We start from the raw sequence: 15,685 nt of genomic DNA on the forward strand, positions 1-15,685 counted from the left end.
ATTTGTACGTTCTACCTTTCAGAAGAAAAATATCCGAAAATTGACCCAACACTTTCATTTTTTTCATTCTCAACTGGCCAGTTATCTACAGGTAGGGGTCGCGTTTTCGCTGATATTTTCGAAAATCATCCATCTTTTTAATTATCTAGCCTAAATTTAAACCTACGTCACTTGCGGTATGGCGTCAGACGCAACAGCGAAGACGTTAGGTTTTTTTATCACGTTCATTTCCCTCTGGTTACGGTAATTGCATCCTCTTACGGCGTTATTTATAATGTTATTTGATTAAATACGTGTGTATTACACTGTACGGTATTTTGTTACTAATTTTTTATGTCGTATCCCGGGCTTATGCTGTGTTCTTAAACCTACTATGAAGCTTTTAATATTTTGGCAAGGTGAGAATCATTTTAACATGAAAATATCACGTCACGGTTACAAACCTTGCACATATCTTTGGCTAAATTTAGCTAAAGCATCGTGCGATATCAAATGGAAAAAAATATTGTACATATTGTGAATCGATTCATCTCATTGGGATATTTTAAATAGATTAGATCCATAGAGTGAATGCGGCATTGTGGTGGTTGCAACTAGTTATTGAGAATATACCTAGTTGACGACCCCTGGCACACTTTCCACCCCCCATAGGTATTTTGGCCTCATGCTACATTCAAGAACATCATATTTTATAATTTTTATAAAAAAAAAAAATTGAAATCTGTAAAAGTTTTTGCATAAGGGCAAAAGAATATCTAAATAATAAAATAAAACTTTCACAAGAAACACTCGTCTAGCTGAAACCACTATCAATAATTTTCCCCCATTTTAAACCTATATGTATACTCCATAAACAAAGCACGCCTGCGAAACTCTTGTTTGCCTGCTTTCCAGCTCACTACAAATTGGTCACCTTCAAGTCCAATGCAAACAAATCATTGAAATGCCCCCTTCTGTAATGCATTTTAACACATTCTCACTGCTCACATTTACTAGTTATTTTCCTATTGACTATTGTAAATATTAGAATTTTCATGGTAAATAAACATTAAAATAGCATAAAAAACAGCATATGTCACCCGTTATGGGCGCGAACCTCACACCTAGTTTTCGCTAAATTTTAGATTGAACGGCTAAACAGTTTTTGCTTTTTAAAACTCCCTTTAAAAATACGTATTGCCTATTTTTTTCGAAAAAAAAAACGCAACAAAAACAAAATTGACGAATCACATATGCAAATACCTCCAGATCGGATTACGTACGAAGGTAATAAATGTTAACACGTACATTAATATATTCCGAAAGCGAATCGTACGAAACCAAAGGTAAGATTGTAGACATTAATATTTCTTATAAACGTATCATGTTTTCTGTCTAAATTTTTTTCAAATAATTTTTTACACGTAAGTATTAGATTTAAGTATTTTTTTAGTCTTTCAAATTAAGTTATATTTTAATATGTATTTTTCTCTTCCCAAATCCCATTCTTTAAAAATCTGTAAAAGTACGAAAAATTATTAAAAAAAATACTTTCTTTGTAATTTTTTAAAATTATTCTTTTAAGATCGTATTTTATTAGTTTAACGTCAACCAAGCATTCCTTGTTAAATTGGTGACCTCAGTGTTTTTGTTGTGCTTAAAAGCGAATCTCCCATTAAGATTTGGATCAAACACGTAGTTTTCTGGACGTGATGTCCAACGTGCACAAGTTATGACCCAATTAACTTATTTCTAACTATTACAACGATATTATGCGATTGACTACTGCTCCAGCTTACGACAGCTTTTAGAAAAAGAATTGGTTTACTTTGATTTTGTATTTTTTGCAGACTTTTTTATAAGGCTTTTGTTATAATCTGATCTTTTATTTTAGCAATCTAATAAATATTCGCATGGCTCCTGCGGGTCTTATGATTTAATTTTATAATGAATAATTGAACACTGCATATATTGAAATAAAAAAAAAATGCAAGCATGAAAGGTAATATAGTTAACCTTTAACATAGAAAAGAACAAGATATTCTAGTGCAAATATAATAAATTTATAATTAAAATATTACAGCATTAAGAATTGATTATATATAATAAGGTTAAACTGAGTTGTAAAAGATTCTTAATGCGGCTATATTTTAATTTTTTTTTTTTTACTAAGATTTCTTGTCCCTTTCTTTCCCATGTTTAAGCTTAACCATATTTCTTTTCATGGTCGCACTTTTATAATTGTAATCACTGACTTTTCCAAGTTTCCAGATTCACTTGTCTCTTTTCTTTTGGCCCCATACGCATAACATGCACACATGTAGTAACAATGTACGGCACTCTTTAATTTTCAATAACCCCCCCCCAATAATCTCCCTTTCATTATTTGTTTCACCTGTTACCTCTCTTTTTGCGACAGCGGTGAATTGGTAGCAAATTTAGTTGCTGAAACGACGTGCTTGCTATGAAAACGATTCAGAAAAAAATTTGCTTATCTTACGTTTTATTTCACAACGTTTGTTGTCCTAAACGGAAAATATTTCTGAGGTTTCTTTCACAGTATAACTGATGTTTCAAGATTCACTTGTCTCGTTTAATTGAATTTTTTCTTTTTTTTTTTTTTTGTCATAAACATAACATACACGCATGTAATAACAATGTACGGCACTGGTTTCGATAACCCCCCCCAATATCTCCCTTTCATTATTTGTTCGACCTGCTACTTTTCTTTTCACGAGAGAGGTGAATCTGTAGCAACAGTTGTTGCTGAAGCGACATGGTTGCTCTGAAAACATTTGCTTACCTTACGTTTTATTTCAGAACTTTTGTACGAAACGATAGTTTTTTTTGTTTGTTTTTTTTTCAAAGTATAACTGAGGTGATCTATTAATTGTAAATGTTTGAAAATCGGTCGAAAAATGAGTGAGCGGTGAAGCTTAAAATAAGTTCAAAATGACTTAAACTCCACTTAAAGATATATTAAGACACGGTAGTAATTTAATATATATATATATATATATATATATATATGGATGGTCGAAAGCAAATCCTATACTATCGTAATCGAATTTATATAAATGTAACCAGTAAAATAAGGTGATACCTAAATACGAAGCGAGATCCCTCGAGCTCGCGGATCACGTTTAGCGTCCAGTTACTGGCTCTAAATGACACATGAGATCACGATAACAACTAGCGAAATTTGCAGAAAATAAGATGAGAAACATATAACTAAATTCGTTATTTGTTTAATTTCAATTTTTTTTTTTTTTTTTTTTTTTGCACCATAAACATAACATATACATGCGATAAGAATGTACGGCATTCTTCTGCTTTCAATGAAACCCCCAATTATATCCTTTTCGTTCCTTCATTATTTGTTTTACTTGCCACTTCTCTTTTCGCTGGAGGTGTGAATTACTAGCAACAGTAGTTGTTAAAGCAACGTGGTTGCTATGGAAACAAGTTAGGAAAAAATCGCTCACCTTACGTTTTTTTTATACATTTGAATTTTATTTTTAACGATATTGAACACCAGTAAATATACTTTTGCGATGAACGAAAATTGCATTTTTCTTTTCTTTTCTTTTTTTTTTTAAATAATGTAATACCAAAATAGGAAGTAAGCTCGTGGATTATTAAGCGCCCAATTATAGACTCTGGTGCTAGAGAGTGATCCGCGCTATTTTTAAATCGTATTTCCAAGATTAATTAAAGTGTTATTGTTTCAACACGGATCACTATCTGCACGAGTAGCCTAATTTAGTTTGTATTCGAATTGCTCTAACAGAACGCTAACGCTCATTGAGAGAGCATCTCACCTTAAGATGATTTTTAGACTATAAAACCTATTTGTGGAAATCGAATGTGCACAAATTTATAAAGAATCATGTCATTTTGTGCGGGAGCCTGTATGCTCATTAATTAAGACATTACCTTAAGAAAGTCTTCTGTAATTTCCATTGATATGACCCCTTCATATGTTCTAGATAAACAAAACACACCTTTTACATTTATATATTTATGCAAAATCTACATTTTTTTTCACTCTTCTCCGCAACCACTTTCTAACAGAAGAGACGTCGCGAGTCTGTTCTGTTTATATAAAATTACACAGTAAATTAATGCATTACCTCAATATGAGAGATTCGGCGAGCTTGGGAATTATATTAAGCGTCAAATTAAATAAACTAAACGGCATATGAGGGATGAAAACAGTACGTGAAACTTATGAAAATGTAGAAAATGAGGCTAGAAAAATATACCTAATATAGGTTGTATCTAAATTGCTGTAACAGTGCCTTTTACGCCTCTCTAAACATAAGCCGCATGACACATGTGCAATAAAACAGAACCATTGCGTAAGGTGACGTCACAGCAGAGGAAAGGCACAAAAATTGAAAGGGTATCCCTGAGGTACGGAAGAGAAACCGTGCATCGGCATAAGATTAACATGGCCACAGGAGACTTCTAAACCCGTGTCGAGAAGGTAAGGTTTTCTAAAGTAGATGATAGGCGAGATTAAAGTAGACTTTTAAAACGATATGCAATGCGTTGTTGGAACACCAGTTATATATGGATTTAGTTAAAACGTTATTGTAGCTTTTGCTAATTGAGAACACAGCACAAAAAAAATTTTATAATTGCGTAAAATCTTTTTTTTCTATTTTCTGCAATCTCTTTTCCAGAGAAGATACATCACAAGTCTTTCTCTTCTCACCCGTAATTTCCATGGAAACTACTTTACTTAAATCCAGTCTAGGGTCCCATTTGGCAAACTTTAAAAAAAATCAATAAACCACCACTATATAATTCCTTAATATTCTGTATGCGTCAATATCTAAACACGGATTCCATGAATTTCTTTTCTATCAGAACTACTCTGCTGATCTGCTTCTCGGTTGTCTACACCATGGTAAACTTCAAATCAAATGTAAACAAGTTAATGTCAGGCCGTCCCAGTCACCCAATTTACACAATTAGTGATTACTACATAACAACCATAGATTATTAAAGTTTTATCCTCGAGTGACTTTTTCGCCTCGAAATAAAAAGAATCCGAAAGGAGATACGTCTCAGTAGCAGTGATATGATTCAATTATTAAGAATGCAATATAAATACTAACAACAGTGAACAAAACTTTATAAAATGACGATTCGTTGAACATTGTAATATAAAAAAAAATAATGCAACTATTTTCATTTCAGATGCCCGATGTCGAGAGCGTGGTAATCAACACATCAGATGAATTAATGCTAATTTGCCCTCCCGGTTATGATTCGACAAATGGCTACTTAATTTACAAATTGATCACTGCGAATGATCTCCAAGGGATACGCTCACGACTTGACGGATTAACGCTACGTAAACGCCATTCGATTGCCGTCAGCAAGGTTATCAATAAACCATTACTCAGATATGCCTGTGAACGCGGTTTCCGAGACATCGTGAAATATCTCTTGGACGAATGTGGACTCGATATCTCCGAGCGTTACACTCATCGTTTCATATGGTTATCGCCGTTGCGAATATCTATCTATAATCTAGATATTTCAATGGTTCTATTGTTGATAAGTCGAGGAGCTGTCGTTGTTGGTAAAATGGAAACAAAGGCTGGTCCTTATCACGATTTAAATATCCGTAATTTTTCTATGCAATCGATTTTTAATTGTTCGACACATGGAACGTCGGAATTGCTTCCTGTTCTACCTTTGATTAGAAATATGGCCTTAGATGAAGATCCTGGTGCTATTCTAAGAGCTACAGCCCTCGGAGACATGGACGGAAAGAAGATCTTACGAGCATATGGAATAAGCGTTAAAAGCAACTGGTCTGGCGATAATACCCTATGCCTTGCAATCTTGAATAAACGCAGCGAGGCCGAGAACTATCTGCTGACTTATGGTATATTCACTTTAAAGGATCATGTACGAGCTCTGGAATTGTGCGGGGCTACATTTATTGCTTGCAATTCGGATATAGAGCAAGGCCTATTATGTTGGAAGAAGTCGATACGAATTCGTAAGGAACAGTTCTTTGGTATTTCCGATAAATTTTCCAATAAAACTAAGACTGTTCTTGGGGTCGAGTTTACTTGCGAAAAAGAACTCGACATGATGGCGAATTCTAAAGCCGAGCTTAATATCCAAGCGTTGATAGTTCTTGTCCGATTACTTCCTCCAAATAATGCATTTCTTAAAGATACTTTTGTGAATGTAGCCCAGAAGCGTGTATTTGCAAACGACTTATTGCAAGCGCTAAAGGTGCTTGCAGTCTTGTCGGAATTCCCTTATGACCCCTACAGGGGCGAAGAGGATCCTGCTAATTTGTCTGGCATTGCGTTAGCGGTCTTGTTGCGTGTTCCATTCTTGCGTATTCCTGAAAACATTGCTGAGCTCTTATTAAGATTTAAAAATCTTTTTGATGCCTTGAATTGGTTTGATTGGGGTGTGTTGCTCAAGGGACCAGTCGGTTTTTACCACGCACTTTATATTACCCTCCTTTCATGTTTAAATAAAAATATAATTGCCATGGATGAATTTGATCTGTGCAAAAACGATAAGGCGTGGATTAAAGATGGTGTCAGCGGCATCATGAAGTTGCCGAGTAATTGCTTCACCACATTACTTCACAGAGCGGTCAAAGAAGGAAACACAATTCCTGGTATTGCTTTCATTGTCAGTTGCACAACTGATGCGAATGGCATAGACAGGGCTTACCAAACACCTATGCACATAGCCGCGTCCTTGAAATGCGAAGAATCATATATCTTACATCTGGTGAACTTGTTAGCCGACGCTGGAGGTCATGTTGATGCGATGGATAAACAGGATGATACCCCATATATGTTGCTTCAAGAAAATGGCGTGATTATAAACCCTCTAAAATTTCTGTCCCTACAATGTCTGGCCGCGCAAACAATTCACAAACATAACATCGAGATTCCAGAAATATATCCGAAAATATTAGTGTCGTTTATAAAACTTCATTCAAATGATAATGTTTACACTCCGATAGACAAATCTGGTTCCAGTTATTAGATCGCATTATTAAACTATTTAACAGTCCCATGGTGTATATATCTTACGAATAGATTTTTGTCATGCGTATATGAGTATTGTGACGGAAAGCTAGAACATATTTATATCTGTTACATCTTCGTATTTATTGAATCTCTTTAAAACATCTTGTGTAATTTTCTTTAATTGTATTTGTTAGATGATGTTTGAGCTTGTATAAACGGGCCTTGCAATAGTTAGCTAAAAACCAGACGAACTCAAGCATTTGTCGCCACACGATGTAAACACACTCGACAAACTCGGCAGGGAGCTAACTCTCACCCCCACACAGATCCCTAGATGTAAAAGATCTTTCTACTCTAGTAGTTTCTTCCCCAGAACCGCTAGACTTTGGAATTTCATTCCAAGTCCCTGCTTCCCTAACTGTACTGACATGCAGAAGTTAAAGTGTAACGTGCACAAATCTTGCTGCCCAAACCCCTACATAGTACCCTAGTAGATGTTACCTTTGATAGTAGCCCTCTACACCGAAAAGTAAACGTGCCTTGCTTGGGGTGAAAAAAAAAACTAAAAACCTGAACATGAAATTTATTGTTTAAACTGTTTTAGTCTTGACCGTATTGAAGACATCCAAGTTGTAGTCAGGTGGGAAACAGGCAAACGGAAGAGTTCCACAGGCGTGCACTTCTAAGAAAGAAAATTTGTTCATGGAATCTACGTTTTGATTTAGGCACAGATGAAGAATCTGGAAAATGACTGACAGTGGTTTCAGCTAGACGAGTGTTTTTAGTGAAAGAGTGGCGAGGGGGGGATGAGAGATATGAGCTAGGACGAGCACTTGCCATGGAAATACAAATAATAAAATAATGATATACTGTTTTTACCCGCTCCAGCCCAGATGTGGCAGCAGTACTCCATCCTTGGGCGTACTTGGCTTTTATACAGATAGAGAATTGCATCAGTATTGAGATTTTCTGGAGCGGTAGAAAGATCCTATCATTTTCCCAGCGACCTAAACAAGGCGTGATGTACGGGTACCATTTGAGATTTCAATTGATACCAGATGGGGATCAGAGCGTTGGTTATATAAAGATAGGATCTTGGGGGTTTGTATTACTGTACACATAGCTTCGAAAAAGTTATCAGAAACTAAATATATAACAAATAAATATTATCAAAGGCAAGATAGGTTACTTTTCTACCTATCTGGATATGTTTTTTGTGTTTTTATTCAATGTAACATTTTTATTCAGCTCGAAAAGAATACAGTGTTTACCGATGTATTGGACAATTCAAAATGGCGTACGACACTTTCTTTAAGACGGTAAGTTGAGGAAAAACTGTTATGAATAATAAACTAGAAAAATACTGTTAGAAATTCGCTCATTATATGTTACCGAGACACAAGTCGATATATATTCAGCGTTTTTAATAGTATATGTTTAGTTTATTATTTATAACACCTTTTCCCAAACTTACCATGTTAAAGAGAGTGTCGGGCGCCATTTTGAATTTTCCAATACATCAGTAAACTCTGCATGTGTTTCGAGCTGAATAAACATGTTACATTGAATAAAAACAAAAAAAAATGTATCCAGTTTGGCAGAAAAGTAACTTATCCTGACTTTGATAATATTTATTTGTTACATATTTGTTTTTTAACAACTTTTTCGAATCTGTATACAGTAATACAAAGCCGAGCTTGGTTGTAGATGCATTGAAAGTAACCAGCCACCTTTTTCCCCACTGTACAACGCGCTCAAGATCAGAGAAGAGGATCAGAACTTTTTCATTTACGACCTTTGATGTGTTGCCATAGATTTTCGTGTCATCAGCATAGATTTCAACGAATGATCAATGGCACAGTCCATGTAATGCTGAAGATACGACAGAGTATATCTATACTAAACAAAATAAGTTTTTTTTTTATTATAACGGTGTCTACACTAACCAAGGTAAGTAATTAGACCATGTCTCAACTCGGCAGTCAAAATTGAATACATTGGGACTTAATGTGCTTTTAAAATTCCCACTGTATAAATATCTGTTTCACAATTTTGAATCATATTTATATCCGAGAAATTGACATTCATTTTTGTCTCAGAATATATTCTTAGATAGATCTGTCCCAACTTCTGTATTACATGGTCGGTGCAATTATTTTATGAGTTTCACTAAACTGTCACTAAGTGGCGCTTCTATCAAGGAACCGGGGGCGATAACTCGTACTTTTAGGGAGCTTCTCCGGAAACATTATCTTAAAATCCATGTAAATTTCTCTAAATATGCAAATTCATTCATTTCATTCAAATTTTTTATTAATTTTAAAATTATATTTGTAAAATCTTTTTCATTGTAACGTGTTTCTAATCTGCTATTTCCCGTTATTTTCAACAATTTCATCATTGTCTCCAACGCATATAAAGTGATTGACGCCATAAAGAAATCAGCCGCATTCGGGGGGGGGACGAATTTGGGAGAACAAGGAGTCTTTTATTTTTCCCCTGGGTAAGTTATGGTATAAATCACTGTCCGTAAAATAGCTGCTGACATGTGTTATACATGATAAATATTATCAAACGTATAACAATTTTAAATTAATTTTATTTTTGGCAAATCACACGGTATCGTATTTGCAAACTCCTATCTGATCGGAGTGTTTTCTAAACAATTTAAATTATGAAGCAAGATGGCGGGAAGATATAATGCTCACAAGATTATGTAAGCATAAAAACTGGCAACAGTGTTTAGTTTAGGAATGTTATAGTTTAAATCCGTCTTGAATATTATTTTAATAAGTTTTTAAATTAAGACTTAGATTCAAATGTATATTTTATCGACTAATGTGTGTATTAAGAAGCTATAGTTATATGGGTTACCGCTAAATAATACTACTATAGCTTTTAATTAGTTTATTAACCAACGATCTTTCACGCAAACTACCCGTCCTTGTAAATTTATATATGTGTATGTGTTACTTGTAAAAGTTACCATAAATCGGGGAAATAATTAATATATACCATATTTGTACTATATGACTGATATTTAAGGCCGCCTTACCTTTAGCTAAACGGGGATATTTTTCCTACATATGAAAATAGCCGAGTTAAACTGGTGAGGATCTGAAAGAATATTAGACGCTGTGACAAGACAAGGCTATCTTTGTAGAAATATTGTTTTGTTTTAGCAATCTAAAATAATAGATGATTCGAAATCTGCATGATACTGTGTCTGATAAAACAGCCGAATTGATATGTTCCGCTTACCAAAGGGACAACACTTTTTGAAACAAAGAAAATTACATTGGCGTTAACAGAAAAGAGGATATTCCTACACTTAAAAAATACTTTAGAAAAAAGAAAAGTGATCAGCATATTTCATGTACAAGCAGAAACCGTTTCTCGATGTTTCCCAAGCAATTAGAATATTGTATTTATCAAATGACATCTTGGATTCATGTGCATGGGATGAATCCAATAACCGATTCTGTTTCATTTCAAATCTATAAATATTGGGTTGTAGAATTGGTTTTTATTATTTTGCAGATTACTATAAAAACACATAATATTTGCATATATTTTCAAATGTAAAAATACACTTTAATTTTATTGGTAGTTTAAAATGAAGAAATTTGTATCATTTTATCATTAATACTACTAAAATAAACAAAACAATAAAAAAACAAAAACAATAAAAAAAAAGAAATAAACAAGAAAAGAATCAAAATATAATTATGAATTATATTTTGATTGCTAGGCACCCTCTGGAATAGCGTTGCTCTTTGTAAGTATGGAACAATACTAATACAGATTTCGTCAGAAAATACCTCCCCATGACATAACTTATCATATTATCTGGTGCATTGTCGGCTTTTACATAAAATACGATTGAACTGCTGAAAAAAATTGAAACTTTTTTATTAAATAAAATGCCAAAACATAGCTGTCTGATGTAATTTTTTTGAAACTTATATCATAATAATTATGATTATCTTATATACTTGAGAAAGTACTATTTTATTTCGTTGAAATCGTTTTGTAGTTTTGTTGACTGAACACGCACTTAAGTCATTTCATCTGCATTCGTCGATATCATTATTGAATATTTGTACGAAGTAAGGTAAATGTGATATCAGAGTAAATGTGATATATTAAATTATTTATGAATGCATTCTAGAATGTTGTGTAAAAAAGTGGACCAATAAACTGGTTGGCTATTCATGCCCGGCAGTTTTTTGTTGTTGGCTATATTTGAAGCACATATAAATATGGAATTGCAAAAGTGTAATGATTCTTTCTAAGCAAATGTGTTTACATAATAGAAACATTGTCGTTGTTTGTAAGGAACTCGTGTATATACAATCTTTGATGATTCAGCTTCTGGTGCCAATAAATATAGACGTTGTCGGTATCCTAAGCATGACAACCGAACATGAAAGTTCCATTGGTAAAGCAACTTGAAGATGAGATAAAACCAACAATTTTCAATCTACTTTTATTGTTTGTAATTTTTCACCCCAAACAAGGCATATTGCCACTTTGTTGTAGGGGGCTACTAACAGGTGCATCGACATCAGGGGTAGTGTGTAAGGAGTTGGGAAGCAAGATGTCGGTTCACATTCCACTTGAACTTCTGCATGTCAGTACAGTTGGGGAATCAGAGACGCGGCAGGGTATTCCAAAGTCTAGCTGTCCTGGCGAAGAAACTACTGGAGTAGAAGGATCTCTTACATCTAGGAATCTCTTGTGAAAGGGTGGGATTTAGCTGCTTGTCGGGTGTATTTACGTCGAAGGGGCACAAGTGATTGCAGGTCAGAGTATTCACCGTTAAAGTACTTGGAGAAAAGGCAGAGGGATGCAACATTTCGTCGATGGGACAAATGCTGAAGTTAAGATGATAGTTCTGGACTTATCAGATTGGCGACTCTCTTTTGAACCTTGTGTAGGAGCGAGAGACTAGTGGTAGATGCACCAGCCCAAATATGACAACAATACTCCATACATGGGCGAACGGTGGCCTCATAGAGGTATAGGCCACTTTCACGCGTTAGTATCTGTCTAGCACGGTAGAGAGATCCTAACTTCTTCGCAGCGATCCTGGCGATACTCTAGATGTAATTGTGTCAACTCCTGTTTCCGGAGAGTGTTAGGCCGAGGAATTTAAAGGATGTAATAAAGAGGAATGTGTTTTAAACTGAATTTCAATTATATGTCCACTATGATATTGATTTGGAGAAATGATCTGAAGTATTAGGAGGATGACATCGATTCTAATCACTCGTATCGATATTCAAAGCTAAAATATACTTTACTGGTTTTAAGTTTATAATTAAATATACAGTAGGGTACCAAAGTTAAGGAATCTATGAAAAAGGATAACATTTTTGAATTTTCCAATGTTTAATAATGGTAGATTAAATAAGAAAATTTCTTTATTTTTTATTTCGAATACATATACTTTTTTTTTTTTTTACAGATAAAAAAATTTACTTAAATTACAGGCGTTCAAAAGTTAAGACACTGTTGCATCGACATCCCAGGATTTTACATCCGAAAATGGACAAAAAATTTCCCGATAAACGAGCTGATTTAGATTATACGACGTTGAATTATTTTCAAGTTTTTGTTCAAAGCCTTTGATTTCTATCAAAAATAAAAATGCAAAATATTTTTTCGCAGAAAAACATTTTTGTGAAGAAAAATATGGGAAAACGTTCATTTAAGCAATGAATTTAAATTCAATATTTCGGGTCAGACTTACCTTTCTGATTCTGATATCTAATGCAAGACATCGCAGCGTGCCATAAAGCAAAAATAATTTTAGAAGAGCAACATCGATCAAATTTTGCGTTATGGATTGGCCAGCTCAGGGCCCCAACCTGAATTGAATCGAAAATGTTTGGAAAATTATTGGTTATAAGACCACAAACCCCCCAATCTTGATTTATGGGCATGCATAAAAATCCTGGAATAATGTCACCTATAACATGTAAACGATTGATTCTTTCTTGCAGCAAAAGCTGTCATAGTGTAATTGAAAACAAGGAGCTTTTAATTAAATACTGAAAGCATTCTTTATTTTTTTCATTGTTAATTTCCTCCGTTGCTTAACTTTTGGGCGGCTGTAATTTAATTACATTTTTTTGTGTAAAAACAAAAAAACAAACAAAAAACAACTCATGTATTCAAAACCAAAAATAAAGAAATATTTCTTATTTAACTACCATGATTAAACATTGGAAAATTCATTTTTTCCCCTTTTTCATAGATAAAGTTAGACATCATTTAAAAAAAAAAATTGATCGACCGTTTCTTTATCTTTTGGGCACAAGTATGTTTCGGAGTCAAACTCCATCCCCATTATTTGGTTTCTTTCTTTTTTTGCAATGTTATACAGTTGCAGAAAAAAAGTCAACAATATCGATCCGCGCGTTGTCTCTCAGATGCTTTATTTTGAAATATCGAAGACGCATTCGCGTCGTGAGGTTAAACTGTGATAAGCTCCGTTTCAGAAACGCAATTTTAAAAGTAAAGAATAAAAAAAAAATGGTAAAGATCGAGGTGGAAACCGAAATATATTAAATTATAAATTTCAAACACTTATTTTCCGTAAAACTGCGTTGTAATTTGGCTTTCAAGCGCGCTTGATGCTTATTTAGTTTTATTCAAATTAAATCAACGTTTCTAAAACGTAATTCACACTCCCTGTGGTTGTATGCTATTTTTTGGTATGTAGAATAGTTTTCGAAGTTCTGAAAGCCGTTTATGGAGAGGTTGGGTTGTTTATACTACGCTGTGTTTGGTCGTAAAACATTACCAATTGAAGAATATCGGTTGTATGTATACTGGTGTGTAGACTCGTTCAGGTACGCTAGGAAAATTTCTGAAAAATCTCCAAACGAATAAAAATTGAAATAATGAAAACACCATAAATATAACGAAACTAATTAAACGAGCTACAATATTGCGGAAATCCTCGCTTACAGAAATCAACCTATTTTACAGAGTATCGTTGATCTACTGCAATTAAGTTAGAAGGATTTGAATACATAATTTGATAATCTATAATATAAATATCAACTGTCTGTTTACATATATTCATATATGTATGCATGTTTCTATGGCTGCCAAATACTTGTGACTGAGGCGACGGATTTTCACGCGAAAGGTATCATTTAAAAGTTCTACCAATCAGAAGATAAATATCCGAAAATTGACCCAAAACTTTCATTTTTTCATTCTCAACCGGCCAGTTATCTACAGGTAGGGGTCGCTTTTTCGCTGATATTTTCGAAAATACTCCATCTTTTTATTTATTGGCTTAACACCTGGGCAAGAAAGCTAGTATAAAAAGAATTCAGAAAACTAACTGCTGTAAACAAAATTTAAACCTACGTCACTTCCGGTATTGCGACAGACGCAACAGCAAAGACGTTACTTTTTTTTATCATGTTCATTTCCCCCTTCGCGGTACGGCTTCGAGCCTGCCTTCCTACTACCGCTGTTTATTTATTGGCTTGACACCTGGGCAACAAAGCTAGTATAAAAAGAATTCAGAAAACTAACTGCTGTAAACAAAATTTGGAGACTGATACGGAATATTATCTCCAAGTTCAGAATCACCATCAGATGTCCAAATGTTTCAATCACAGAAAACGAAAATGGAAAGAGATGTGCTAAACCAAAAGAAATATATAAATATCGCTCCCGAGATACGGTGGCCCTAGGATACATTTTTGGTTTGTTTTATGGTAATCATTGGAATAAAATGTTTTGCCGGTCCTGGTTACGGTAATTGCATCCTCTTACGGCGTTATTTATAATGTTATTTGATTAAATACGTGTGTATTATGCTGTACGGTATTTTGTTACGAATTTTTTATGTCGTATCCCGGGGTTATGCTGTGTCCTTAAACCTACTATGCAGCTTTTAATATTTTTGGCAAGGTGAAAATCATCTTAACATGAGAATATAACTAAAAATCAGCAACTGTCATCCGTCACTGTTACAAACCTTGCACATATCTTTGGCTAAATTTAGCTAAAGCATCGTGCGATATCAAATGGAAAAAAATATAGTGTACATATTGTGAATGGATTCATCTCATTGGGATATTTTAAATATATTAGATCCATAGAGTGAATGCGGTATTGTGGTGGTTGCAACTAGTTATTGAGAATATACCTAGTTGACGACCCCTGGCACACTTTCCACCCCCCATAGGTATTTAGGCCTCATGCTACATTCAAGAATATAATATTTTATAATTTTTATAAAGAAAAAAATTGAAATCTGTAAAAGTTTTTGCATAAGGGTAAAAGAATATCTAAATAATAAAAAAAACTTTCACAAGAAACACTCGTCTACCTGAAACCACTATCAATAATTTTCCCCCACTCTAAACCTATATGTATATTCCATGGAAAAATCTTCTTTCTTAAAACTGCACGCCTGCGAAACTCTTGTTTGCCTGCTTTCCAGCTCACTACAAATTGGTCACCTTCAAGTCCAATGCAAACAAATCATTGAAATGCCACCTTCTGTAATGCATTTAAACAAATTCTCACTGCTCACATTTACTAGTTATTTTCCTATTGACTCTTGTTAATATTAGAATTATCATGGTAAATAAACATTAAAATATCTTAAACAGAATTTGTCACCCGTCATGGGCGCGAACCTCACA

At 34.1% G+C, this 15,685-nt stretch overlaps 1 protein-coding gene across 1 annotated transcript; it reads left to right on the forward strand.

Annotated features, from left to right (window-relative positions):
• The first annotated feature begins 1,340 nt into the window (after nucleotides 1-1,340).
• Nucleotides 1,341-7,224, forward strand: LOC145254589 (protein fem-1 homolog C-like). The gene is made up of 2 exons (XM_080113196.1): nucleotides 1,341-1,403; nucleotides 5,188-7,224. The coding sequence occupies exon 2, from the start codon at nucleotides 5,188-5,190 to the stop codon at nucleotides 7,018-7,020; it is 1,833 nt and encodes a 610-aa protein (XP_079969322.1). The 5' UTR covers nucleotides 1,341-1,403; the 3' UTR covers nucleotides 7,021-7,224.
• The last annotated feature ends 8,461 nt before the right edge of the window (nucleotides 7,225-15,685 follow it).

The sequence above is a fragment of the Euprymna scolopes genome, chromosome 30 (assembly GCF_053919585.1).
Source record: "Euprymna scolopes isolate OS-2025 chromosome 30, ASM5391958v1, whole genome shotgun sequence".
In the NCBI taxonomy this organism is placed as follows: Eukaryota; Metazoa; Mollusca; class Cephalopoda; order Sepiida; family Sepiolidae; genus Euprymna; species Euprymna scolopes.